General features: G+C 32.9%; 8 protein-coding genes across 9 annotated transcripts; 5 read left to right on the forward strand and 3 right to left on the reverse strand.

Moving 5' to 3' along the window:
* Window positions 1-292: 292 nt before the first annotated feature.
* Window positions 293-3,669, reverse strand: LOC134830133 (dihydrolipoyllysine-residue acetyltransferase component of pyruvate dehydrogenase complex, mitochondrial). Of its 2 annotated transcripts, XM_063843516.1 has the most exons (8): window positions 3,590-3,669; window positions 3,386-3,522; window positions 2,787-2,977; window positions 2,247-2,624; window positions 1,336-2,107; window positions 977-1,279; window positions 784-913; window positions 293-724 (listed from the first exon to the last, which is right to left on the reverse strand). In XM_063843516.1, the coding sequence occupies exons 2-7, from the start codon at window positions 3,505-3,507 to the stop codon at window positions 784-786; spliced, it is 1,896 nt and encodes a 631-aa protein (XP_063699586.1). In that variant the 5' UTR covers window positions 3,508-3,522; window positions 3,590-3,669; the 3' UTR covers window positions 293-724. The 2 variants fall into 2 exon arrangements, with proteins under 2 accessions (XP_063699586.1, XP_063699587.1); XM_063843517.1 differs by lacking the exon at window positions 2,247-2,624.
* Window positions 3,670-3,755: 86 nt separating this feature from the next.
* On the forward strand, window positions 3,756-4,483 carry LOC134831248 (chromatin accessibility complex protein 1). Its single transcript, XM_063844928.1, has one exon. It carries the CDS (start codon window positions 3,878-3,880, stop codon window positions 4,445-4,447), a length of 570 nt encoding a protein of 189 aa, XP_063700998.1. The 5' UTR covers window positions 3,756-3,877; the 3' UTR covers window positions 4,448-4,483.
* Window positions 4,484-4,591: 108 nt separating this feature from the next.
* LOC134829317 (FAS-associated factor 2) lies at window positions 4,592-6,707 on the forward strand. The gene is made up of 4 exons (XM_063842350.1): window positions 4,592-4,966; window positions 5,033-5,267; window positions 5,332-6,104; window positions 6,166-6,707. The coding sequence occupies exons 1-4, from the start codon at window positions 4,823-4,825 to the stop codon at window positions 6,415-6,417; spliced, it is 1,404 nt and encodes a 467-aa protein (XP_063698420.1). The 5' UTR covers window positions 4,592-4,822; the 3' UTR covers window positions 6,418-6,707.
* Window positions 6,624-7,282, reverse strand: LOC134829318 (protein C10). The gene is made up of 2 exons (XM_063842351.1): window positions 6,995-7,282; window positions 6,624-6,939 (listed from the first exon to the last, which is right to left on the reverse strand). The coding sequence occupies exons 1-2, from the start codon at window positions 7,241-7,243 to the stop codon at window positions 6,838-6,840; spliced, it is 351 nt and encodes a 116-aa protein (XP_063698421.1). The 5' UTR covers window positions 7,244-7,282; the 3' UTR covers window positions 6,624-6,837.
* A 115-nt stretch (window positions 7,283-7,397) lies between these two features.
* Window positions 7,398-9,770, forward strand: LOC134830820 (cryptochrome-1). The gene is made up of 2 exons (XM_063844405.1): window positions 7,398-7,695; window positions 8,335-9,770. Exons 1-2 carry the CDS (start codon window positions 7,466-7,468, stop codon window positions 9,710-9,712), a joined length of 1,608 nt encoding a protein of 535 aa, XP_063700475.1. The 5' UTR covers window positions 7,398-7,465; the 3' UTR covers window positions 9,713-9,770.
* A 345-nt stretch (window positions 9,771-10,115) lies between these two features.
* On the forward strand, window positions 10,116-11,953 carry LOC134830855 (putative fatty acyl-CoA reductase CG5065). The gene is made up of 4 exons (XM_063844454.1): window positions 10,116-10,628; window positions 10,691-10,946; window positions 11,007-11,574; window positions 11,632-11,953. Exons 1-4 carry the CDS (start codon window positions 10,179-10,181, stop codon window positions 11,867-11,869), a joined length of 1,512 nt encoding a protein of 503 aa, XP_063700524.1. The 5' UTR covers window positions 10,116-10,178; the 3' UTR covers window positions 11,870-11,953.
* Window positions 11,954-23,475: 11,522 nt separating this feature from the next.
* Window positions 23,476-24,686, forward strand: LOC134830588 (putative mediator of RNA polymerase II transcription subunit 26). The gene is made up of 3 exons (XM_063844123.1): window positions 23,476-23,525; window positions 23,580-23,923; window positions 23,981-24,686. Exons 1-3 carry the CDS (start codon window positions 23,514-23,516, stop codon window positions 24,459-24,461), a joined length of 837 nt encoding a protein of 278 aa, XP_063700193.1. The 5' UTR covers window positions 23,476-23,513; the 3' UTR covers window positions 24,462-24,686.
* A 2,146-nt stretch (window positions 24,687-26,832) lies between these two features.
* Window positions 26,833-27,613, reverse strand: LOC134832037 (uncharacterized). The gene is made up of 2 exons (XM_063845925.1): window positions 27,542-27,613; window positions 26,833-27,483 (listed from the first exon to the last, which is right to left on the reverse strand). The coding sequence occupies exons 1-2, from the start codon at window positions 27,551-27,553 to the stop codon at window positions 26,995-26,997; spliced, it is 501 nt and encodes a 166-aa protein (XP_063701995.1). The 5' UTR covers window positions 27,554-27,613; the 3' UTR covers window positions 26,833-26,994.
* Between the last annotated feature and the right edge of the window lie 229 nt (window positions 27,614-27,842).

The following is a 27,842-nucleotide window of genomic DNA, read 5'->3' on the forward strand; positions in this document are numbered from 1 at the left end:
AAGGCAGCAACGGTATCGGATTGGCTCGTTCATCAATATATTGCTTTTGATCATTATGAGAATATCGTGATTTTGTAAAATTAATAACAATAATCATACACAATCTACATATCGCACAGAGGAGAATTTGAATAAAAGTTGTGTATTTACGGAGACGAAGATGATGCACCGAAAAATCTTGCGTTTATAGGATAAACGTGAGAAAAAAACGAATGACTTGTCGGAAACATTTTCTTTTCTGACCTGAATGATAATTTGACCTCAAAAGTATGGAAAAAAGAAAAAAAATAAATTTTACTTTTATCATTTATTGTTTTCCTCCAACGGTAGAAACTACCTATCGTTTGTTGGATACTTTTATTCACAAAATAAAATTAAAAATGTCTTTGACATTTTTTTTAAGAAACTTGAAATAATTTAAGATTTTTTTTTAATATAAATTATTGCATTAATTCATCTAAATTTTGTCTTTATCAAGAAGATATTAATTTCAATTTTAGGGAAAATTAAAACATAATAATAAATAATTGTATTTTTGTTGGTTAAGGTTCCTGCCAAATATCTAATTGCCAAATATATAGTCGTCGTCACATTTAAAGAGAATAATAGGGAAACAAGCGAGGATTACTCTATTCAATTATGGCTTCTCAGTACATTGTATACAATTCTCATCTAAATACAATTTGTAACGTGATTTGTGAGCTTTCCTATTTTTTTTTTGTGTCTGAAAAAAGGGGAAAAATGGAATTTTGTTCGATGAAAAATCGTTTTGGGGAAATTTACTTAGACCAGCATTGTTGTTGGATCTTCAAGATGTTGTCTGAAGTGATGTAACCATTGGGCTCCCACAGCGCCATCAACTGTTCGATGATCGCAACTCAATGTTACAGCGACGTAAACACTCTCTTTGAATCTAAAATTCAAAATTTCATTAAAATTTTTTTTTCTCAAAATTTTTTATTAAATGAAAGTTTACCCTTTTTCCGAGTTCTCGTCAATAACACATCGTTTTTGTGTTCCTCCAACAGCTAAAATACACGATTGCGGAGGGTTAATGATAGCTGAAAAGTGTGTTACGCCAAACATGCCCAAATTCGAGACACTGAAAGTGCCTCCTTGGAATTCAGCGGGTTGTAATTTTCCTTCGCGTGCTTTTGCAGCAAGTGCTTTGACATCTTTCGAAATTGTTGCAAGTCCTTTACGATCAGCAGCAAATACGATTGGAGTAATTAATCCACGATCTGTTGAAACAGCAACAGATACATCGACAGCATCAAATCTAAAAAAAAATTATTTTTTTTTTTTGTTAAATTTTTCAAATTTTCAATATCTTACTGTCTAATGAATGTGTTCATCCATGCAGAGTTCGCTTCGGGAACTTTTTTGCATGCCATCGCAGCAGCTTTAATGATGAAATCATTCACAGAAAGCTTAACTCCTTCCTTTTCAAGATTCTTATTTAAACGTGCACGTAATTTGTTGATTTCATCCATGCAACAATCAACGGTCAAATAGTAATGAGGAATCGTTGTTTTCGATTCGAGTAAACGTTTAGCAATAACGCCTCGAATATTGGTAACGGGTATATCAACGTATGCGGCGCCTGCGGGTACTTTAGCAGGTCCTGAAGGAGCGCCTGCAGGTGCTGGAGCAGAAGCAGCGGGCATTGCAGCACTTGCTGCTTGTAATTTTCCGAGATCTTTCGATGTTAAAGATCCGTATAATCCTGATCCTCGTCCCTGAAGACGAAGTTTTTGAGTTTCAGCAAGACGTTTTGCCATTGGACTCGCATAAACACGATCTCCGAATTTCTGTTCGACGGCAGTGAGAGGTCCTGATGATGAAACGGGAACAGGAATTGGAGCTGCTGAAACTGAAGGAGATGGAGAAGGCGTTGGAGCTGAAGGAGCAGCAGAAGCTCCTCCGTCATCTTTATAATCTTTGAAGGCAGCAACATCTTCCTTATTCTCGACGATAATACAAACGAGATTTCCAACTTTAACGTCTTTCGAGCCCGCAGGTACGAGAATCTTCGCAAGATATCCTTCTTCAGGTGTTTCGAAACCCATTGTTGCTTTATCAGTTTCAATTTCCGCAAGCAAATCGCCTAAAAATAAAACAAACATTTTCTTATCAATTTTCAAAATTATCATCAAAAACAATCTCTTAATTATAACAACAAAAACAAACGATGAAACGTAAAATTGAAACAAAAACAAACCACAAAAAACATTCATCCTCTTTACCTTCATTCAATTTGTCACCCTCATTCTTTTCCCAACTTGCGATTCTGCCCGTTTCCATTGTTGGAGACAAAGCAGGTAATGCGACTCTTGCGTGAGACGGATAATTTCCTGCACTTGAAGCAGCTGAAGGAGCTGATTGTGCGGGAGGAGGAGAAACGGGAGGCGCAGCACGTTTTGGAGCAGCTTGCGCACTTCCATCATCTTTGAAATCCTTGAATGCGGCAACATCTTCTTGATTTTCAACAATGATGCAAACCAATTTTCCAATTGGTACGTCACGACTTCCCGCAGGGATGATAATTTTTGCGAGATATCCTTCTTCAGGTGTTTCAAAGCCCATTGTAGCTTTGTCGGTTTCGATTTCAGCAAGCAAGTCGCCTTTTTAGATTGAAAAAGATTAGAGGAAAAAAGAAAGAAAGTTCAAAAACCTCTTCTCATCGTATTTGGCGCAATTTCAAACGACGTAATTATTAATTTTTGTTTTGTAAATATTGATAGTAGAGCGAATATCTCGTTACATAAGAGTCAATTCAAACATACCTTCATTCAGTTTATCGCCTTCTTTCTTCTCCCAACTGACAATCGTTCCGAGCTCCATGGTAGGCGATAAAGCAGGTAACATGACACGCGAATGCGATGGGAGACTGCAATAGGTTCTCACGATATTCTTTGTCCATACTGTTGATGGGATCTCTCGAGCGATTGATTTCGATCCTACTTGTTTCGTGCATCTAAAAAATTAAAAATAGGATTACACAATGATTTGATAAGCAGAATAAAACACCGGGAAGAGATTTCATCAAGGTCAACAGTTACTTTCAGATTATCTCTAAGTGATGTGTGTGCAATTCTAATCGTTCGATACGACACTTGAATGACGTAGATGAAAAAGAAAGTTTTTTTTTATTTCATCAATTCTTTGATTTGAAGTTGGGTCAAGTTCATCCGATTTTGACCCAAATTTAGAACTCGAAAGGTTAATCTCGAGACTGTTTTGTTCTATGCACATACAATAGGTATCGTATACTGTTCTGTGTATTGATTACACAACTACTTGATTTTCAATTTTTTTTTCTTATGTGAAAATTGATGAGTCCTCGCAGTGTTTTTGACGCAAACCCGATGCATTTGATACTTACAACAATCTTTCGTATTTTTGTGTACAATTGCTGCTCAATCCTCGCAAAATACGACAATTTGCTGCATTTTCGTTTGCCACAGAACGACGAATTAGATTTCGTGTCACAACAGTTCTCAACATTGTTGATTCAATCACCTACGACGAAGACAAAGACAGGAATTAACTCAAGATTCTTTTTGCTCGATCTGCGGGACTTTTTTACCCTGAATTATACGAGAAATATCGATGGAACTCGAAAAATTTTTTGTCGAATGAAAGTATCGCGAGTTGTAAATCGCCTTTTTCTAATTCAGTTCTTTTAAACATTTTTAAGACGAATGAAATTGAAAATTGAAATTGCCTTCGGCTAATTCATTGAATGTCAAACGTTTGACATTTAAATCTCCATCGAAGTCGATTGTTTTGTATTTGATATTTTTGTGTGTAAAAGTCCCCCGAGAAGCGCATCAAAATTAGTATTTTAATCCGAAAGTCGTATCCGAAGCAAGACATGTCGGAAGGAAAACACGAAGGCACAACGCCATCGAAAAAGACTCCGACAAAAACGTCGAGCAAAACAACTCCTCCAAAGGCGGCAAAAACTGCGGGAAAACAAACTTCCAACAACACATCCAAAGATCTCAACCAACTTCCGCTTGCACGCATTCGAACAATCATGAAATCCGCTCCGGATGCCGATATGATAAGTCAAGAAGCTCTCATGATGGTTTGTCGGGCAAGCGAAATGTTCATACAACAAATGACGAAAGAGAGTCACAAGAAAAGTCAAAAACCGAATTTGTTAGAGTACAAAGACTTGGCAGCTGTCGTTGCTTCCAACGAAAAACTCGAATTTCTCGCGTCAATCATTCCGAAGAAAATTACCGTGCGAGAATTCAAAAAAAGACTTGCGGAAGAATCTTCAAGCGACGAAGGATCTGTTGAAAATAGCGAAGAAAGTGAATCTGAAGAGGAATCTGAAGAAGAAGAATCAGCAGAAGAAGAAGAATCAGGCGAAGAAGAAACCACAAAAATCGACAAAAATGGCACAATCGAATTGAGTTCAGATGATGAGAAATGAAGGAGATTTTTTTTAGTTAATAAATTTTTTACCGAATTTTTGACATTTTTCATTCAAAAATTTTTGTACTCTTAAATTGCCTTTTGGGCAAAAACATGAGAGAAAGACGAATGTCAATGGGATCGTAAACTTTCATATTTTTTTGGCAATCATTCATTGAAATTCAGTGTTTTCTATCCATTTCGTTAGTTTAGGGACACGTAAGATAGTTCGATCGACTCAACAAAACGTAAAGAAGTACGTTCAAACTGTCGTGAACGCAAATTCGTCGTGTGTCTTTTTCGGAACAAAAGAAAACAAAAAAAAAAATAATTTGTAAAAAATATTTTTTACGTCAAAATAAATACTAATTAGAAGAAGAGCATTTAAAGGGCAATGGATTCTTTTGACGAGACAATTAGTCCGAGTCAGACAGTAAAGGTACAACAATTTCAGGAGATCACAGGTATTGACGACGTAAATCGATGTCGTGACATTCTTATAAGAAATGGATGGGATCTTGAAGTAGCAATGCAAGAAGTAACTATTTTTAGAGAGACAAAGAGAATTCCAATTGACAAATTTTTTCTCGTTTATTTTCGTTAGGAAATGAATTTGCGCGAAGGAAGACCAAGTTTGTACGCAACAGAATCTCGTCCTCCTGCCGTTATAAATGACAGATTCTTACAGCAGGTGTTTACAACAAAAGCTCCCGTTGGACCTCCTCAAGGCTTTGGAGGATTGATTGGATATGTCGTAAATTTGGTTTTCAACTTTTGCTACAGTACCTTGACACAAATCTTTACGACTTTTATAGATATATTTAGAGGACAAGAAAGAAGTAAGTTTTTTTTGTAATTATCATCATAATAAAATTTTGCTCATTTTTGTAAATTTTTTTTTAGTTGTAACAGACCCCGTGCAAGATGTTTTGCAATTTATCCAAACATTCAAGGAAAAAAATCCCATTCATCCAGTCTTCTATCAGGGCACGTATTCGCAGGCGTTGAACGATGCAAAACGTGAACTGAAATTTCTGCTTATTCTGATACATTCGGAGCAGAAAACAGAATCGGTAAACTTTTGTCGTGATACATTGTCGAATCCCGAAGTCATTGAATACATCAACCATAATATGATACTATGGGGTTGTGATGTTGCTTCTCCCGAAGGTTTTCGTGTTTCACACTCCACAAATGCCCGTAATGTTTATCCAACGATGCTTATGATTTGCTTGCGCAACAACAAAATGACGATTGTTGGGCGTCTCGAAGGAAATTGCACGCCCGAAGAATTGCTTCGTCGCATTCGGAGTGTTGTACAGGAAAATGACATTTATTTGACGCAACAGAGACTTGATCGTCTCGAACGTAGTTTAAATCAAAGCATTCGACAACAACAAGATGCTGCCTACGAGTTATCTCTGAAAGCGGATCAAGAGAAGGAACGGAAAAAACAGGAAGAATTAGCGAAACAAAAACGCATCCAAGACGAATTGGAAGCTGAAAAGCAAGCAGAGCATCAACGAAAAGTCGACATTGAGAATATGAAATTGGAATTGGCATCCACAGTGCCTTCTGAACCTCTTGCGACAGATGAGGGTGTCGTTATGCTTGTCTTCAAATTACCTTCTGGCGTTCGACTCGAAAGGAGATTCTTGTCAAAGCACTCTTTGAAGGTTTGTTCATTAATTTAACAATCAAATTTTTGAAAAATTTGATTTTTTTTCCGAATTTTAGGATATTTGTACCTTCATTTTTTGCCATCCAGATGCCCCAGATTGTTTCGAGATCACAACGAATTTCCCGAAACGCGTTCTCATAACAAGCGATGCAATCACCAAAGAAACCTCTAATTCAGCAAATTGTGATAATTCCAATCATCATGTTTCAAGTGCCGTTCAACAACGTTCAAATCCAGAGCAAACGACAATGCTCGAAGCTGGACTCAAAAATCGCGAAGTTTTATTCATAAATGACCTGGATGCGTAGAGAATTGATAAATTTAACAAAACAAATGAAAGGTACTTACACAAGAAACAAAACTTTAAGGGAAATTTTTTTCTGCTGTCTTTTTTTCCTTCACTCTTTCTCTTACAAGACATTCATTTTAATTAAAATATTATAATTATTATAATTACAAATATTGAGACCATTTTATTGTTATAAATTTCAAGTCAAGCAATATTAAGCAAATCATTTATTTTTATTTTGTTTAATTTGTTCATCATTATTCATAGAAACCATGCTAATAAAATAATACTATGAGAAACAATCTTCAGAGACATTTCCTTTCTAATCTATAAATGATAGAGAGCAAGATAATATTTTGTTTGATTTTAAAAATAAAGATTTATGATAAAAATTAGTCTTTTGTTTTGGCTTAATTCAACATTTTTTTACAAAAACTTCTTATATGAGAATGTCATTGCTTGCTGATAAATTAATTGGAGGCATGTAAATCGATCGAATTTGTGTCCTGAGATGATTTATTTCCGAGTCTTCTTTTTCAACCTAAAAAATCGAAAATATTTCAAATTTTGTATCAAAAATTATAGTTTTGGCTTACCTCTCTGATGATTTGAGTAAATTGCACAAGTCCTTCACGATTTGGAGGAAATCCGTAATTTTTAATAACTCCCATTTCGAGTTCCATGACGAGAGGAAACACGAATTGCATCATTTTTACCATGTCACGAGCGGCAAGAGCTTTTGCTTCAGATAACTTTTTCGCATTTTCGGGTTGTGTTGCTGTTTTAAGGATATCCAAGAGGCAATTTTTTGCTGTTTCAGGCGTAAAATTCGCTAAATACGACATTTTTGATGAATCGAATGGATGTAAACAAAACAAAAAGAATCCCGGCGAACAAGAATAAGAAAAAATGAACAAAGTGAATGCTCTTTAAACAAAAATTTGAACCTTGTTCTTGCATGCTGGGAATGTTTTCATTTCGTTTTGAAAACCGCTAAAATTGTTTTCTACACATTTTACTTAAATTTAATGAAATTAACAAAGCTTTGTGTAAGAGAAACTTGAAGGATGAAAACTGTAGTTCATTGGTTCCGTAAAGGATTACGAATTCACGACAATCCTGCCTTGAGACACGCTGTAGATTTAGTTTTAGAAAATCCGAACGAAACTGTACTGCGACCCATTTTCATTTTGGATCCCGGAATACGAGAAACTCTTCTTGTTGGTCCAAATCGATGGCGATTTCTTCAAGAATCTTTGGCAGAATTAGATGAAAATTTGAAAATTATAAATTCCAGGTGAGATTTTAATAATAAATTAGTTTATAGAAAAAACCCATGCATGTACATGTCGATATGCATTTTATTTATTTACATGGTTTACATTCAACAAATGACATTCAAAGAAAATTTTCGTTTTTTTATATTTTTCAATTTTCAAGCTTACGAACCATCCAAAATGCATTCAAACAAATTTTCCATAACTTTTATTCAATTTCAAGCTTATAAACCATCAAATGTGCTTTCAAAATGAAAATTACGTATTTTTTTGGTATTTTTTATTTTTCAATTTTTAAGCTAAAGAACCATCTAAAATACATTCAAACAAATTTTCCATAAATTTTGTTCAATTTCAAGCTTATAAACCATCAAATAGGCTCGCAAAATGAAAATTACGTATTTTTTACGTAGTTTTAATTTTTCAATTTTCAAGCTTACGAACCATCCAAAATGCATTCAAACAAGTTTTTCAATTTCAAGCTTAAAAATCATCAAAAAGACATTTAATTGGGCAACTCAAAACCAATTTCGTAATTTCATATTAAAAATTATTCAACTTTTTTATATTGCATTTTACATCTTGCAGATCGACATGTTTAATGTATATATGGGAACACTATAAGAAATATGTTTTAATACCTATTTGATTTTTTTTAGACTTTATGTTGTTCGAGGAAATGCTGTTGATGTTCTCGCTCGTCTCTTTAAGGAATGGAATGTTACAACAATTACATGGGAGTACGATATTGAGCCATTTTCAGTGAAACGAGACGGTCATGTTGAAAAAATAGCTCATGATTTTGGAGTAAATGTCGTAATTGAAAAGTCTCATACAATCTATGATCATGAGGAAATAATAAAGAAAAATCGCGGAAAACCTACGTTAACATATAACAGTTTTCTCTCGATCGCAGCAACTTGTGAAATCTCTCCTCCTCTTGATCCGCCAAATAAATTGCCAAAAGGAATTTCGACATTCATGGATAAAGATGAAAAACGAGATTCTCATTGTTATGATGTCCCATCGTTGAGTGAATTGGGAGTATCGCCAACGGATTGTGGACCTCACAAATTTCCGGGAGGCGAAACAGAAGCTCTTTTACGAATGGAAGCTCATTTGGAACGAACAAATTACATTTGTACATTCGAGAAGCCAAATACTTCACCAAATAGCCTTGAACCATCGACAACTGTCTTATCGCCGTATCTCAAATTTGGTTGTTTAAGCTCTCGTTTATTCTTTAAACGTCTTAACGAAGTAACAGCAGGCAAGAAACACTCTCAACCGCCTGTTTCTCTCGCAGGACAATTGATTTGGCGCGACTTTTATTACTGCGTTGCCTCATGCACGCCAAATTTCGATAAAATGAAAGGAAATCCTGTGTGTATTCAAATTCCTTGGGGCACAAATGAACAACATCTCGAAGCATGGCGTAATGGGCAAACAGGATATCCATTTATTGATGCGATAATGCGACAATTGAAACAAGAAGGATGGATTCATCATTTGGCGCGTCATGCGGTTGCTTGTTTTTTAACGCGAGGCGATCTTTGGATTTCGTGGGAAGAAGGAAAAAAGGTATTTGAAGAATACTTACTTGATGCAGATTGGGCTCTAAATGCGGGAAATTGGATGTGGCTTTCAGCATCAGCCTTTTATTATCAATACTATCGAGTCTATAGTCCCATCTCGTTCGGCAAGAAAACCGACAAAGAAGGAAAATACATTAAGAAATATGTGCCTGAATTGAAAAATTATCCAGCAGGCATCATTTTCGAGCCATGGAAGGCATCAAAAGCAGAACAGAAAAAGTACGGATGTGTTATCGGCGAAGATTATCCTGAAAGACTCGTCATTCACGACGATGCTAAAGACATAAATATGGAAAAAATGAAAAAAGCTTATGCGAAAAATAGAGAAACCAAAGCAGGAACATCGAAACCCGTAAAGGAAGAAAATGATGATGAAGACACAAAACGCAAAAGTACTACAAAAATAAAATCGCCGCCCAAAAAAGTGGTTAAAAAGAAATAAAATTACTGAATATTTGATAGAAAGATTGGGGAATTGAAAAAAAATTCAATAAAAATTATCGTACACATTGAACTTTTATTACGGAAAAAAGTTTTATTTTCACATTAAAACGTATCAAAACTGATGACCATTTAATGTGCACTTAAATATTTTACTATCTTTCATCCCTTTTCCATATTTTATTCGTATAAATCTGGACCTTTTTCTCTGTACGTGATTTCCTTACTCCTTCCATTTTATTGCAGTAAGACAAAAGGGGAGAGAATTTTTTTTTTCAAAGCAAAATTCAGAGAGCTTCTTTACAATATAGGTAAATAAATTGTCACTCAAAAAAATTTCAAATCAGCAAAAATGAGTATTTTACATTCAACGTATGCGATATTAATTAGTCGTTCATCGGTTTTGTTTCTGTCAACGTCTTTATTAGAGTTTAATTCTTATTTCAAAAAGAAGAAGAAGTGAAAAAATGGATTCTCTCATGTCAATCAAAAGCTTCATGCGAAACGCTACAGTTTTAATTTCCGGAGCGACGGGTTTCATTGGAAAAGTTTTAGTCGAAAAATTACTTCGAGAATGCCCTGAACTTGCCAACATTTACATCTTGGTACGCCCAAAAAAGGGAACTGATGACATTACATCACGTTTTGCGGAATACAAGGAGAATATTATATTTGACCACATCAAACAAACGAATCCAAGTGTAATGGAAAAACTATTACCGATTCAGGGAGATTTGATGCAAAATGGTCTCGGAATGCACGAAAATGATTATCGCTTGCTATGCGAATCTGTCAACATTGTGTATCATTGTGCAGCAAGTGTTCGTTTCAGTGACCCATTAAAAATTGCAATAAAATTAAACTCACTTGGTACGAAGCAAATGCTCGATTTGGCTGAGCAAGCGAAAAATTTGAAGGTATTTATTTTTTGATTTGAGTGTTGTTGTGAATATTTTTGTTTTAAATTTCTTTCGTTTAGGCATTCGTTCATGTCTCGACTGCCTTTTCAAATGTTCAAGAAAAATTGATTAAAGAGGCAATTTACGAGCCACTTTTTGACTATCATGCCGTCATTGAGGCAACTTTGAATGACAACGATGCTTTTCTCGTCGAAGCTGAGCGAAAAATTCTTAAACTTTTGCCAAACACGTACGTTTACTCGAAAAATGTTGGCGAAAAGTTAGTTGATGATGTGAGCAATCGAATGCCCGTTTGCATTGTTCGACCATCAGTTGGTAAGTAATTTTCTCTTAATTTAACATTTTATTCGAAATTGATTTTATTTCACTATATAGTTTGTCCTTCATATCGTGATCCGTATCCCGGATGGGTTGATTCCATTAACGGGCCTGCGAGTGTTTTGCTTGGCGCAAGTACGGGACTTCTTCGTTGTGTACATGGAAAAGGACATTTGACGCCTGATTTGTTGCCCGTTGATTTTGCATCAAATGCGACAATCGCTGCTTCAGTTCAATGTGCTGAATTATGGGAAAAAGGAGGGCGAAATTTGCAAGTTTTTAATTTAACAACAAGTTCTGAGATTCCCATAACATGGAATGACTTTTTACAACTCGGAAGAAAAACTTACGAAAAATATCCTTCGAAAAGGGCATTTTGGTATCCCGGAGGTCGAATGTACAAAAACTATTGGGTTTTCGTATTAGCATTTACTGTCATACAATTCATTCCTGCACTCGTGTTGGATGGTTTGTTAGCGATCATTCAACGTCCTCGTTGGCTCGTACGCACTCAAAAGAAAATCTGGAACAATATGAAGTTGTTTGATTATTTTTTGCAACATCAATGGAAATGGGAGAACGACAATTTGTTGAAGTTGTATCATCGTATGGAGCTTTCAGATCAGTAAGAAAACTTTTTATTTTTTTTTAACTTTTTTTTTGCAATACATCTTCTTTGCAGATACACTTTCAATTTTGACGCAACAATCGTCGACTATCCAACTTACATAGGAAATTGGATTTTCGGGTATCGTAAATTCATCTTGAAACAAGGCGATGAATCATTGCCGTCAGCAAAGCGAAAGTACATGATGTTGTATTACATAGACTTTGTAACAAAACTCTTATTGATTGGCTTATTGGATTTCTTGCTGCGAAAATTACCTATCTGGGACTTTGTGGGATTGTCAAACTTTTAAATTTTTAATGACATTTTCTGCTGTTTTCTTTTCTTTAACGTCGTATTGACTTTTTATTACAATAAATTTGAATATTCAATCTTTTTGTGTCAATAACTTTTTTTGCAATGTTTCAAACTTCAGATTGTTTTTTTGCTCAAAAGCACAAAAAAAAAAGAATGACAAACAATATAAACGAGTTAGTTGAAGAAAATATGAAAGCCAATTAAACTTTCAATAAACAACAAGTTTTCTCTTTAAACATTTGGTTAATACCAAAATCTTATTATGTTCCGCCTCGTAAAACAATATGCAAAAAGGTATAAAAGTTTAATCAACAGCGTCTTAAAATTAACTGCTCATCAACATTTTACTCCTGTCTCGAAACACTCGAAAAATCACGATGATAATGATAATAATTTCTGTGATGATCCTGAACTTACTTCGACTTATCCATCCTCATAACAATAACGGTATATGAGCGCATAGAACATCATGATAACAAACACTTATTTTAAACTGTTTTTAAGAACAGAAAAGGTAATAAATTTTCCCCCTCTTTCTCCGCGTTAGAATCTTAAATAAAAATACCTTCTGGTTCTTCTTTAAAAAATATTTGAATTTTCCTGAATCGTAAAGAAAATGTTTATCATAATCGTGTTTTTGTTTAGGAGATGTTAACTTCTGGTAGTGAAGTGTTGGAATTTTTTGTGAGTGTAAATGAAATATCGTCTTGAAAAAAGTACTTATTTTAAAAAGATTTACACATAAACTTGATTTTTAACTTTTTTTTTTGCATCTAAATTCTCTACTTATTATATAGAAGCGTATGTTAAGTTTGAAGAAGAAAAAAGGGAAAATTTGTTTTTGTACGAAGAAAAAATCTTGTGACTTTTATGAAGGAGTTGTAATAACATTTTATTTCTTTGCATATACCATGATGAAAAATGGAGCTCATAATTTTCATTTTTTTTCGGTAAGAATTAAATATTAAGGAGTGACAAAAAATTATAGGTGCAAATATTAAAGATATTTAAAAGTATATCCATTTATCATTGAAACAATTTTAAAGCATGATTTTCAGAAATATTATCGAATGAATATTTTAACTGTTTTTTTTTTGTGAATCACTTCGTTTTGACACTCGCTTGACACAATAACCCTAATTTTTTTGCTTTTCTCTGTTTCAAATGTCGCTGATGTTTACACGATTCTTCTCTCTATTTTTTTTTCCAAAATCATGATTCCCTCCGGACGAATGAAAGTGAAGTAAATGTTTGAGACGAGACGTGAATTCGTGACAATAATGAGGGCAATAATGTATGAGCGAAGACGAACAGAAGAAAAAGGAAGAAAAAAATACCTGCAGTGTCTATTAATGTCCTTGTCGCATCACGATAAATAGAAATTTGGGAAAACAAGGAGGGAAAACCCACAATAATGTATCCATATCCAACTGTGTGAGCTGTTTTGCTTTAGCAATCTCGAACAATAATATTTATGACAAACAATCGAAATGGGGACTCCTGCAATCAAACAATAATAATAAAAAAAAAAGAAAGAGAAACAGGAAGTTCTTCCCGTTTCTTTTGTCTGCTTAGTTTTTCGGCAATACAATGTTTATTTACGTTATTGATTGATTTGGACCAAATTCTTTTCAAGCTAATAAACACGTTATAAGGTAAGCAACAAAGACGGAAAAACCTATTTATTATGATTATTTTGTTCATTTATTATTTCTTACACACTTTTACTTTCAAAACAGGATAAAACATCGATCAATCATAATTTTTGCCATTTATTGACCATCGAAGTATTTATTCTGACCAAAGAGATACATTATTTGAATCGGAAAAAGTGTCAATTAGGAAGGATTTATCAGATATTGGCAGCATTTCAACGCAAAATGGAGCTGTAAATTGGTCAAAATAGGTTAAAAATGAATAAATCATTGGAATGCGATCAATAAACTTTTGGCTGTTACACAATTTACGAATCGAATTTTACAAACGAATTTTTTCACATTTTGTTGAATTTATATCAAAAGTTATTTACGAAATTCATTACGTGCTTGGAGCTAATGCAATAAAACAAAAAAGAGAAAATGATAATTTTATTCATAATTCCATTTATTTCTTGGCGTGAAGTTGGTCGACTGACAGCAAAAAAGAATTTTTCATCCCAATGGACTTGCGTAATTATTATTATTTGCCGTTTTTTTACATTTTTGTAGTGCATCTCTTTATACTGTTTGTCTTTCAAGTAGCAAAAAATGTATGAAAATTTAAATTTTATAATAATAATAAAGTCATTATTTCACTGTGAGCCCTGAACGTCTTTCAGTTTTCCTCTTGTTTGTGTACCTCCAGAGGTTAGAATCTCGTTAATTTACGGTCTTATTTTGAATTAATTATGAATTTTTCGCTATTTATCATTTTCTCGAATCCCTATTCTAAAAAAAAAACTTCCTACATCATATCCATAAAAGAAGTTAATGTTTCGCCATTAAAAGTAGAAAAAATAAAGTCTTCCATGCACAAAAGTCCAAAGTAATTTCCTCTTTTATTCCGCATGCTTTTGAAGGATTTTACTACTTTTTTATTGCAGCATACATAAGTACACTACTGCTTTCACGCCTGAAGCCCTTTTATATTGGCTTACTTTTCATTTCACACATCATTGATGTCCTCCTCCTGCGTCGTTGTCGTCGTCAAAGTCCAGTTTCATTATTATTACACAACAACTAACAACAAATCGCACATCGCCACACAAACTCATAAAATATGCGGAGGAACGCACATGCATGGGACATATAAAATTATCGCATTTTTATTGTTTTTGTCAGATGGGGGTGCATATCAGAACAATGTGAGATTTATTAATAAATAAATAAATAAGAATGAATGGATATAATAATGACACAGATTCACGAGGCGTGAGGCATTAAGTTATTATTACAGAAATATTTTATAGAGCTTTTTGCAGAAAGGAAAATTTAATATTCTTGGTTTTTCTCCTTTTTTGGTCTCAGATGTTCTTACAAACTATTGTGAAAAATGTATCAAACCTTATCATTTTACTCTCACAATAACTTTCATTTACCTCTTTGCATGTAGCAAGATCAACAATGGAGGAAGAAAATAGAGCTGTAGCAGAAATTTGTCACAATATATGATTTAAAAAGTTCAGGTTGTAGTCACGAAGATGAAGAAAAATGAGTAAAAATGTAAAAACAGGACAAGCGTGAAATAAGATTGTAACTTTAATGTAAATAATCATAATAAAAGTGTTGAAAGGATGACATTGCAGAATGCCTTTTTATCAAATCAGAAGAGAATTAGCTTGATCAAGAAAGCACCTGATGCTTCAATTCTTTCATTCATTCTTATTTTCTTCTCTTTTTTAGATTCTTTTATTTTTTTTCAGGCGAAAACGGAAATGATTTCTATTTCTTATAAAATTTTTAAAAAAGGATATTTCATGAATTTAAATGTATTTTTTAAATATTAAAATTCTCATGTTTTTTGTTTTGTGCGAAATCGGAGACAAAATTGATATTTGTATCGGCCTAATTAAATGTCATCCGCCATATTGTATTCACATCGAAAAAAACTAAACACATGGTTAGTATAAATTTTCACTTATTTAGTATTTTGAAAGCTTTTAAAAATATATTTTCATTCGAAACAGCAAGTCAGAAGAGGAAACGAACAGAATAAAATGGAGATTGGAGGAAAAACATGACGAGGAACATCAAAAACAAGCGATATATGATCAAGGCATTCAAGATGACAGGAACGATCGCAGAAATTTAGGGTAAGTTATCAATTTTGAGAAAATATATTCTAATTTGGAACTCTTTACGGCAACTCATGTCGTAAAGAGTTCGGAAATTCTTTTTTTTTAGCAAAACAACACGCGGAAGGAAACGAGGGCACAAAAAGAGTCAAAAGCATTCAACGACATCGACAGGAAAATGGGTAAGTTTTTAAAATCTTTAGTTATAAGAGGAAATTTATTGTAGTATATGTATCGCATATACAACAATATTGCACTTTTCGTGTTAGGGTAGTTTTTAAGTTTTTTTCAGCTAATTTTAAGTTTAGAGCACTGTCGCTCTAATAGGGAAAGTTTTTTTTCTTAAGTCGGGGACAGCTTCATTTTTTTTTGTAACGGGAATTGTGTTCCTCTTTAGTTTGTAAGGGATTCTGCTCATAGAGCGTTAGGTAGTTTTAAGTTTTTCAGGGAATTATACGAAAAGTGCGTTATAGATTAGGTTAGTTAGGTTCTTTCAAAAAAAGATAAATAAAGAAAGAACTTTTGGGTAGCATTTGGGAAACATTCCCTTATATTGCCTTCCCTCCTGTGTTTCCCTTTATTTCCTTTTAATTTTATATGAAGTATCCGAAATGTAAGGTTTTTTTTTAAGATTTTCGGAAAATTTTTTTCTGAAATATATCTAAAATTAAGTTTACATATGTTCAAAAGTCATTCAATTCAACTTTTGAAACTGAAAATGATCAATTTTGTTAATTTTCATTTATTATTTTTTCTGTTGAAGAAAATGAAGCTTTTGAATTAAAAGTCAGTCAAACAAAAAATGAGAAAAAAACGAGAAGTCAAGATAAATTGTAACTTTGTCACAAAACAGAGTGCCAAAGTACTCTTTAAAGACCAATAAAATAAACTTTTCTTAATTGTCTTCCTTTAAATCTGGCGATGTTAAAAAGTTGTGACAATAAATTACTGTTACTTCGCGACTATCTTCGAATTGCTATACGAAAGTATGCAAAGTTGTAAGTTAAACTCATTCCCATTTTAAAATTGTTGAACCTCATAAATTTAATTTTGGGAAAAGTAATTGCATTAAAAGCCATAAAATTTACGTGGCTAAGCGAGTTTACTTCTTTAAAAGTTTATTGAGAAAATTTTTAAATCATTTATTTTTGACTTACATATTTTCAGCGAAACTGTCATTTTTTGTTTGCAAATATTTTATCTATTTTACATCCTTTGTTGGTAAAAAATGCTTCAAGAAAAGAATAAAGATGATATACCATAATCATAATCCCTCTTGTTTTATGCCAGCTTTGCATCTGCTTTACTTCAGATATTTTTTTTATGTTTGTCAAAACAACAAAAAATGAAAGACGCAGTGATACACAAAATTTATATGATTTTTTTGTTAGTAAGCCAATCCAAATGAAATTTAAAATATGCTCATGTACCCCATTAAAAAAATAAAAAAAAAAAATTTTTTAAGCATTTAAATTTAGCCTTTATTTGCTTAATTTTGACATCCGGAACGAAAGTTCAGTTATAACTTTGAAATTATTGAAATTGAATCGGATAAAATTTTGCAAATATTGAATTATAAAAAGAATTCTTAAAAGTTAAAAAAAAATGTTTAAATTTTCGAATATTGTTAGACTAAATTTTTTGATATCATTTGAAACAGCCTCTTAACTTTGATATGAGATAACGGAGGAAAAAAATAAGCGTATCAGAGGCTGTTTTTAATATTTAATCCTGTTATGTCTGTGAAAAGTAGGAAATCGGATTCAGTGTATACTTATTTTCCTTGTTGTTGTTAAAGATTTAAACTTTAATACACACAAAAAATGCATGTCATCGTCGACTTTCCCTCCTAATTGGACAACTACTGAGATGGATTACATCGAGAGACAAGCAAGTCACCCCTTTTATTTTGTCATGCATGCACAATTTAACCGAAAAATCAATCTCAATGCACCATTACGTAATTAATAATTGATTTAAAACCATTGATTGCAAAATTTCTCGTTAAATATTTAATTGTCTACCACAGTATACTGTATACCTATCTTGACATGTTTTTCTACTCTCTCTCGCTTAAACATCCCCAAAATTGTATATGAATGACATTGTCTCATGTTTCACGCAACGCACAAACAACGGAGGTAAATGTTCAGAGGAAACCTCAAGTGGGTTTCTGCCTCAATGCCTTATTTCCTAATGAAATTTGAATGTTCTCCATGTACGCCGACATATTTTTGATCCAAATTAAACATGACATATTATTGCAACAACAGAAAATAGTGTGTTTGTGTGTTGTGACATTTATCAACATTCAACAGAGCAGCAGCAATGTTGTGTCCCCCCTTTTTTATTTAAAAAAAAATGTTGCAGACTCAACTCACGTGAACAGTTTATTATTTTGAAACATTATTATTAATAAAGTATACATCCCGCTCTCGCAGACAGAAATTGGTGACAAACAAATAAACTGTGTATGAAAATGCAACAGTCTCTGTGTAAACATTTTGTGGGCAAGAAATTAAACAACGACGCTTTTGATGAGATAGACAGCAAAACTTGAAGGGGAGATTTTTCAGATTGAATTTTCATGTTTTTAATTGTCAATGTCAAAGAAATGTTGCCCATCATGAAATTCCTTCAGAGTGGCAAATTTAATCTAATTTAAAATGCTTCAAAATGTAGAGCAAAACGGATGTGTATGACACGAACCTACAATTCTTATTAAAAATTAACGCCTGTAGGAAAATTTTAAGTAAAAAGTTGTCATGGTACATTTTGACATAAAAATTGAGTCATGTACCGCGAAAAATATTCGAGATTTCCTTACACTATACACATTTTTACTACAAATCATCCTTCGAGGCATTTTTTCTCAAACTTTCTTTTAGTTTTCTTTCAAAAGCAAAAAAGAACAGAAAAAATACATTTGCCTTGCAAAGAAATCGAGAGAAACGAAACACCTGTTCAAAAATCACTTTTTATGATTTTTTTGCTTTTTTAATTTTATGATCCTGCTCTTTTATGAATTTACCAAAAATAAAGGTCACAATTTCGTTTCCGTTTGAAAAACAATTTATTATCGCGAATAAATACGTCTCGGATTTTTTTTTTTAATTTAAAAGTAATAACAAAAAGATTATTATTTTATATTTGAAAGTTAAAAGAAATATCTAACAAAAACAAGATTATCACTCGTCTTATCTATAATTAAAATCAGAATATAGAGGAAAAATATTTTGTTTCCTATAAGTCTTTGAATAAACTTATAAAGCATTACAAACAAGCGCCTTGTTGCTCCATTGTGATTATTTTTCAACGTGCGAATGGAGCGAAAGAGACAAGAAAAGCCAAGTGTCGCCCAAAATCTACCGCACAAACACCAACTAAAGTTATAATCAAGCTCGAAAGAGAGTGTTGTTGCAATAAAAGCAACTACAAAAATGTACAAACACGGGACGATACTGTAAGAAGTGACAGGAAGCAAGATGTTTTTATTAAATTTTTAATACGTGCATTGGTTTCATAATATTATTATCATTACTCGAGTACCCTCACGACAACTTTAAGCTTCTGCACAGAGAAACTGTGTTTTTCAGTTGCACGTAAAAATGAGGAGAAAAAAAATGAAGACATCAAAAATTTTTCCTCGTGCAATTTTTTGGGGAGTCGAGTGCAAAGCCTTTTTAATTAAAACAATGGCATTAAAAATTTGTATGAATGAGAGAATAATAAAAGGGATTAGAAGATTATAATTCGCATAATATTCTTCAAGGGTTTTTGCTCATATACTTCTTCCTTTTCTGATTGTTTTTCATAAAATTTTCGATAAATGAACCAAAGGAGCAGCGACGAAAGACCGAAAAACGTGTTTTTAAGTAAAATAAATTGAATGTAATTCCTCTCGAATTAAATGAATTTTAAAAGGGGGTGCTAATACTACTCAATTTTCGTGTGTCTCTTCATTGAAAGTATTTGAGTAAAAGTCATTCTGATTTTGTCGCTACGTATTTGTTAATTTGCATGACGCAAAACAATACTTTTGATTTTCGGGAATGTTGTTTTTTAATCCTACCAAAATTGATTTTAACTCGTAATTAAAGACAAAACAGACAATCTTAAGAAAAAGAAAAAACTTTCTTACAATTCATCTTTTACAAAATAAATTTCTTAAGAAACTTTCCGCGAATGAGATGAAGAAGAAGATGAAATCTCTACTCTGTATTCCAAATATTTGTGGTACGACACTTTGTCAGGGAGATATTTAATATAATAAAAACTTCAATTTCAATAATTAAAACGATAAAAAAGTAAAAAGTGTAGTAAAATGCACGAAAAAGTTCGCCGCTTCTTGTCTTGCGTTGATGATAGCCGAAGGTAAAATTAAGAAGAAACATTAAACGTTTTAATTTCTTTAAAATTTTCTTCATTTAATGACCCTTAAAAATGCGAGGGGTGAGCAATTAATCTAAATGAAAGAAAACAAATTACTTTTGACAATGTTTTGTGTCGTGCCTGATGTTGGTCTCGTGCTACGTTACGCGTACAAGAACAAGTTAATGAATTAAATCATTTTAACTGGCCATAAATCCAAAGCGAGATGCAAGAAGAAGAAGGAGAGACAGAAAATTGTTTGTTATGCCCGAAAATCATGGCAACATCCGTTTCGATCGTAAAATAAACATTTTGTGACATCATCGTGACAATTTTGCGAGGATAAGTAGCAAACTCTTAAACTCTCGAAAGAAAAACGTCATAAAAATTTAACGTCGTCGGCGGGTTATGTTGCTTCTTGTACAACAATTGTTGCCTTGCTCTGCTTTGTCGTGCTTCATTGAGTCGAAAAACAGAAATAATTGGCTATTTTTACAATCTGGTTCCTGTTTCAATTCTGGTTGTTGTAATTACTATTATTGTTATTGCTGTTATTACGACTGTCTCGAATATAACCCCTTTCGTTATAATTCTCGTTTATGTAGAAAAGTTTGTCGCCACGAACCATCACATATTTTTTGCAATTATTTGATCTCTCAAGAACAGCACAAAATATACGGATGAAACTCAACATTGTCAGTTCACAATTATCCCATCTATTTTACAGTATGTTCATAATGAAATATTTCGCTTTGGAATTTTCGCTTCACTTTCAGTACTCTCGTTTATCCATGGAAGCATGAATTAACGTATGTGACTTTGTCTCGTTTGCATTCTGTTGGAAGGTAAAATTTTTGAAATTACATTCAAATTTCCCTTTTCTGACCTAAAATGTACTTATCAAATTACTCATGATCGCTCTAAATAATGAGTGAATGCTATAAAATCTTTTGTTTAATCCTATTTTTCACATCTTTTCGCCTAAAACGAGACACAATATTCGAAATTTTCGAACAATGCTTTATTTTCTTGCTTGTACCGATTAGAGATGATAAAGGTAAACGTTCACTCAAGCATCGTATGAAATATTTCAAACAATTTTAATGAAATTCCTCATGTGCTTTGATTGAAACTCATATGATGCGTGATGCAACATAACATGGGACAATCCCAACAATCAGCAGATTATGAGAGGTGACATCGAAAAAAAATATCGTATTAAATAGCCATTAGAGGTTCAAATACAATCTTTTTATTATGAAAATCCTTTTATTTATTTCACCCTGATTCTTATAGTGCATTGAATGGACTGTCTGGCAAAAGTTCTCGTAAGTCAGACAATGCTTGCCAAAATGTTCTGTCGTATACACACGAATAAAAAAGTAGCATATTTTCCTTTACATTTTTAAAAGCGTTAACCATATCATAATAAATGAGAAATTTATTCATATTCAGGGATTTACATTCAAGTGCTTCTTCTTGCCATACGTACGATGGATGCCATAAGGAATAAAAAGTAAGAAGTATTGCATTTGCGTCTAAGCATCTTTGTAATGTCGGTATACATAAAAAGAAGAAAAGGTTCTTCTTTTAAGGAGTTTAAGCAAGGGGTTCGAGGGAAAAGAAATGGCAAAAATAAATAAAATAAAGGTTGATCTGTAAGAAAATCAGATTATTATTGTTATGTTATGATTGTTATTAAAATTTATGAAAACGTAGACTGGAAAATTTTGATCTTCTGGGTTTTCTCTAAAAAGCAACTCGTAACTCAACAACGAAAACGAAGCGAAACAGGAACGCAAGAGCGATAAAATCATGCTTCGTAAACTTATCGCAATTACCATAAAAGTTCTTTTGACGTTTTTTTTTATTTGCAAACAAAATTACATTACTCATCGAACGAAAAATTATTATTACATCACTCTACGCTGAGATATTTATGCTGCGAAAAAAAAAACAAGAGGACGACATTTCCATTTAATGATGATTATGAATGATGATGGGAAATGGCTTTAAAAGCTCATGATTTTCAAGAGTTATCCTTCGCTCTTGTATAAATTTTGCATCAAATCGTACACATAAAGTGTCGGGTGATAAATAAAATAAAATGAAAGTCATATAAAACGATAGTAAATTCTGTGTGTTGTAGATTGGGAAACATTGTTGAAGCAGTTTTACTTTTATTGGGTTGTTAAAATGTTATTGTCGACGATGAATTTGTGAAATGAATTTGAGAGAGAAAGCATTTTGGATTTTAAAGCACCTGCCATATGAAAAGCACTTTTCCATATGAATTAAACGACTCTTAAAGTAGCATTTTGCCTGAAGGTCAAACTTATCGTAAGCAGAGAATGAAAGTAGACACCTGGTATAATGGATAATCGTTGTCCTTTAAGCACTTTTTAAATTAATGACTTAATCTCCCTTTTCTCAGGCACATCTCTTTACATGCAAAATAAAACCGTGACAAAAACACGTCTAATGATAAACGTGAGAGCTGAGGAAATTGGCAGGTATATGAACAAAACGCCGCAGAAGAAGGAACGAAAACAGAAATTTTTAAGTAATTAGCTTCTGGCTATTGTTCCATTTTGTACAAGTTTATTTTTCGTATTTGATGTCATTTCGTGCTATTGCATGTATTTTTGTGTCTTTATGTACATATCTTCATTTTTGCTGAAAATTTATTTGTCTGCTACCTTTCTCTTCTTATCTACGATGCCTCTGATATTCTTCTGACGCACAAAATTAACTACAATTGCCAACTTTTAGGCATTCTTGTGTCTCGCATCGATTACCTGTCTTTGTGAGTCCTCTTTCATGTTCAGTTGGCGAAAAGAGGATGAAAAAGAGAGAGAGAGAGTAAAAAACTGATAAGACTAAACAAACATGGAAATTCCATCATATTCTATCACATTTCTATTATAAGCCTTTTTTAAATGGAAAATATTCATTTATGGTCGACCCATTTTAAACGGGCAGTAAGTTAGCATATGCGTATGGCAATGTAAAATTACGAAGGGTAAATGATGATGCTCACTAATCGGCTTTTTAACTGATGATGGATATGCACAAAAAACGAACGAACGTTGACGGATGGAAATGGACTATGTTGATGTTTTTTTTTGCGTTGTCATTGTTTTTGTTGGTGAAAAATGAGTCTCGTTATTCTAATTAGAAAAAAATTTCAGGCAAGAAGGGTTGTCGTGTTCATTAACAGAAAATTCTTTCCATTCCATTCTAAAGCCTTGCTGCTTGAGTAAAGATTGACAACAAATTGTTGTCAGCTGGTTGTTTTTTCATAAGTAAGTCATTCGATACAAACCCGGTTTTTATGTCATTGACTAAAGCTGCTGTGGAAACTATTGTTGTAAAAAAATAATTTGCTAAGGTGTTAAGTTTCATATGGAAGTTTGTATTTAAGTCGAGTACGCGTTGCAGAAGTCATTCAGTTCTTCATTTTCTCTTATTCAGTTCATACGAATTCTGATTTGAAATGGCTTTGAAGGTATTTTTAAGTAATAAAAAGTGAAAATAAAAAAAATAAAGATTTTTTTTTCAGTTTTTAGCACTTACTCTGTTGATTGCCGCTGTATGCGCTCAACAACAGCAATCAGCATTAGGCCCTCAACTTATTCAACAACAAGCTCAAGCAAATCCTAACACTCAGCAAAACCAACAACAACAAAACAGAGACCAAAATCAACAAAATAATCAACAACAGAACCAACAAAGTCATAACGAACAGCAACAAAATCACGAACAAGCTGACAGATACGAACATGATCCTCAATACGATTACAGTTACATCGTTCAAGACAATCTTACCGGAGACAATAAACAACAAGAAGAATCTCGTCGAGGAGGTCGTGTTCGTGGGCAATATTCCTTAATTGATGCTGATGGGTAAGTTTTTCATTCTACAAAATTATTAAAAATTATTAAAAAATTAAAAATTTTCAGCTTCCGTCGTATTGTTGACTATCGCGCTGATGATCATACAGGTTTCAACGCTGAAGTTCGTCGTGAACCAATTGGGCATGGAAGAATTCATCAACGCATCGAACAAAGAATCGAACAAATTGATCGTCAACAACACGAGCAACGTCAAAATGATCATCATCAACAACAAAATAACCAACAAAACCATAATAACCAACAACAAAATCATAACAACCAACGTCAAACCATTGAACAAACTCGTCAATCTATCCAAAATACCATCCAACGTATCGAAGTTCCCGTTTTTCAAGCCTTCCCTCGTTCAGTTTACACAGTCCAAGAATTCGTCGCTCCTTCTTACTCAGCTGTTCGTCAATCTGTTCACACAAATAGACAAGATGACAATCAACAAAACAACCAACAGCAAGCTCAACAACATCAAGAGAGCCGATATCAAGCACGTCTTACTTTCCGATCTCCCGGAATCAACTATCAATACTAAACTCAAAGCTTTTCGAAACGAAAGCTCATCAAAGCTGAAAACATTCATCTGATGTGAAGTTATTTGAACTTAAATGAAGTTATCTCTCCTCATCCTTAAAAACTTATTAACTACTATGGACGAAGCTTATACTGAAATTTATCAAACTTTCTATAAAGGCTAAAATCCTTTTGGAAAGTAAAAATCTAATTTATTAAAATAGAGATGTTTGAAATAAATTTTTGATCCTCTTCTAAAATATTTTTTTTTTGTCAATATCGATAAAATTTAAATTTTCCTCTCAGTATTCATGAAAATATCCAAAAAACAGTCAATATATACATATGTTTGATTAATGATCTTCAATATCCGAACAGTAAAAAACACATATTTTATTGCGACAATACACAATTTATCCTGTACCTTTGCCATGCCATATTTAAAAATAATATGCCTTGTTGTCTCGCGATGTCCGATTATTTATTTTTGTTGTTTTTTTTTTTTTGCAACAATAATATTTTATTTATTTATTATTTCCCCATGGTATGGTACTTCATGTCTGTTTTATGCTTGTTTTGCTTCCATTGTACATGACAATTTATTTTTTAATTTGCAAGATAATTGTAGTAATGATAATAATAATTTTTATAGACTTCCCTTGCATAATTTTATGAAGCTTGTCTGCTTCAATGTAAAACGACGAAAACAAAGCAGACAGAATAATTTTTCAATCAATCAGTTTTCAATTTTCCTCTATTATACGGGAGACGAAAAGGCTTAATCTTGATCCTTCACAACAAAAGTACTCGTTGAATGTCTAATCGACGTATTTTGCGATAATCTCGTGGTTTTAAAACAAACAAAGAACAAATAACAAAAGGTACAAAAAGTGAATGCGGTTTGCTTTTGTAACTATTCAATAGCAAAAATAAAGCCGTCATAATTCTGTTTTGTGTGCTTACGGTAAATGTGTGAGGCATGGAAAAATAACAAACTTGCATACATTTTACACTTTTGCGAGAAGAAAAATATCGCTTGTTATTATTTTGAAATTTTCATGCAACACATATCACTTTTTTGCTTTTCTGAAGAGTAAAATTAAATTACCATTCAAGACAACTGATATAAAAAATTCCTCCAAATTTAATTTTATTTAAATTTAACCAGAATCATTTCGAGGGACCTGTAAAATAAAACAAAAATGCACTTATTTAATGTAATTGATCGTCTCGTGTATACCTTCTCATTTACATTTTAAAGCCGAATCTAAATGGAAAACACACAAACGACATTTCTTTGAATAAATTACAGAGCCTGCTAAAATCAAAATGTATTCAAAACCAAATAAAAAAAAGAGGAAACGGGGGAACGAGTCAGGAAAAAATCAGTAAATTTCTTAAAAGGGATTAAATGGAGCAAAATTTTCAAATCATTTCATTTTATTCTTATTTTTTTTCGCGTATCTGTACCTCAATTCACTCTGCGTCATTTAAAGGGGGAGCATACGGAATACAATAGCAATAATAATCATTTGAATATATCCAATGACAGAAGTAATGACAATCACATGATGGGTAATAGACCTTTTTATTAACGTCATTATATAAAGCAGAGACTAAAGTAAATTTGGTCGAGAACAAGAACTCTGTGGTTACACGGGATGAATGAATTAATTTCGGGATGTATGTATAAGAATAAGCAGTTCAATCCAACACACTTCAATTCCCCAAAATTTCTAATAGGCGATACTTAGAACCACTTGTCAATGCTATAAAATTGCCGAGAAACGTGATCAAGAGTTCAAATTCGGTCTTTTTCTCGGAAAATTAGAAACTTGGCATTCCTCTTTTTTATTTTATATTGTATGAAGGCACGCAAGATTGAAAATTCAATACAATCGATATTCACTTTATTTTTTCTTTGGAATTCTTTTACTTTTGTGACAATTTGAACGTAATTTGCATGAACATCTAATTTTTTCTCGTGCTTGCAGCTCCCGTGTGTCGTTACATCATTCATGGCACCGAAATGAAGGTTTGACAGTAGAAGGAAAAAAAAGTAGGAAAATTTGAATATTTTGATTATCTCACGATCATCGTTAAAATATGTCGAAAATACGTATATAGAATATAGCTATGGTGCGTTTACATTTTTAAACGTGAGCAATGTATGCGACGAACTTGCGTGGTAATGCCAAAAACTTTTTTTTTCTGTAAAATATTGACGGTACGTGAAGTTTGAAATCGAGGATTCCGAGGGGAGAAGAAAAATCGGATTCTATTGTCTCAAGAGGTGAGATGTCTAAATTTGTCTCGCTGAAAATTGAACATTAAAATAAAAGAAAATTATTTTTTTTTTGCTATTCTAAACTAATTTATTGGTATAGATTGATTGGAAATATTTAGAGAATTGACCATTTATACCTTCTGCCATGTGTGCAAATTCTATCTACTATCTACTTTGTGCATTTATCACGGATTATTATGTTTTAAGCTGTAAAAAATCTTAAATATATCTCTCTCTTCGAAAATCGGAACAAGTTTTTTGAGACCATTTAATAGCGATAGCTAACAAGAGGCGAGTTGAAAGTAACTCGAGAGTTATAAGGTCCCATGTGATGTTGTTGATAGCTTCGGAACATGGGATAACTGTTGGTTGCTGAAGCAATCATCAATGGCTCGTACATTTGACGTTGATAATGACGAATAGCGTGCATGGCATCAGGCGATTGGTGTTGAGCAAATTGATCAGATTCGTGATTTTGATATTGGTTACGATCTTGTTGGTTTCCGGCATAGTAATAGTTGACACGACGATATTCGTTATCGCGCAAACGGTTGGAGTGTTGTTGATAGTAATCGTTTTGAATGGAATCCGACGAATGATCGATATTGCGCAAATACTCGTCTTGACGTTGCAATTGCTCAGCGCTTTGCGATTGATTGTCGATACGAGTGTCGCTGCGATGTTGACTTGCCATCATTGCATTTGGATGAATGTGAGCAGCTGAAGCGCAATAAGCAAGAGCTACTAACAAAACAAACTGAAAAAAAATTTTTTGAATTTAAAGTCTTGAATGAGAAATGAAAAAAAAAACTTACTTTGAATGCCATTTTTGAGATTTTAAAAATAATCTGTTAAAACAGAAAAGTTATTAAAAGATGAAAAGATTCTCGAGAACTGATGCTTATTTAGCAATTAACTGCAGCTTTTATATTTGCAACAAAACGCGTTAATATTGTCACTTTCTTGCCCATGTTCTTGATCATAACAAACACTTGAGTCAAATTTCATGCTTTGTTCTTCTTCATCGCAACATGACGAGTTATTCATACTCAGATAATCAAGTCCAAGCTCATTCTCGACTCAGTAATTAGAAAGGTAAGCCAATTATAAAGTCAT

This window comes from Culicoides brevitarsis, chromosome 2 (assembly GCF_036172545.1).
Source record: "Culicoides brevitarsis isolate CSIRO-B50_1 chromosome 2, AGI_CSIRO_Cbre_v1, whole genome shotgun sequence".
Classification (NCBI taxonomy): Eukaryota; Metazoa; Arthropoda; class Insecta; order Diptera; family Ceratopogonidae; genus Culicoides; species Culicoides brevitarsis.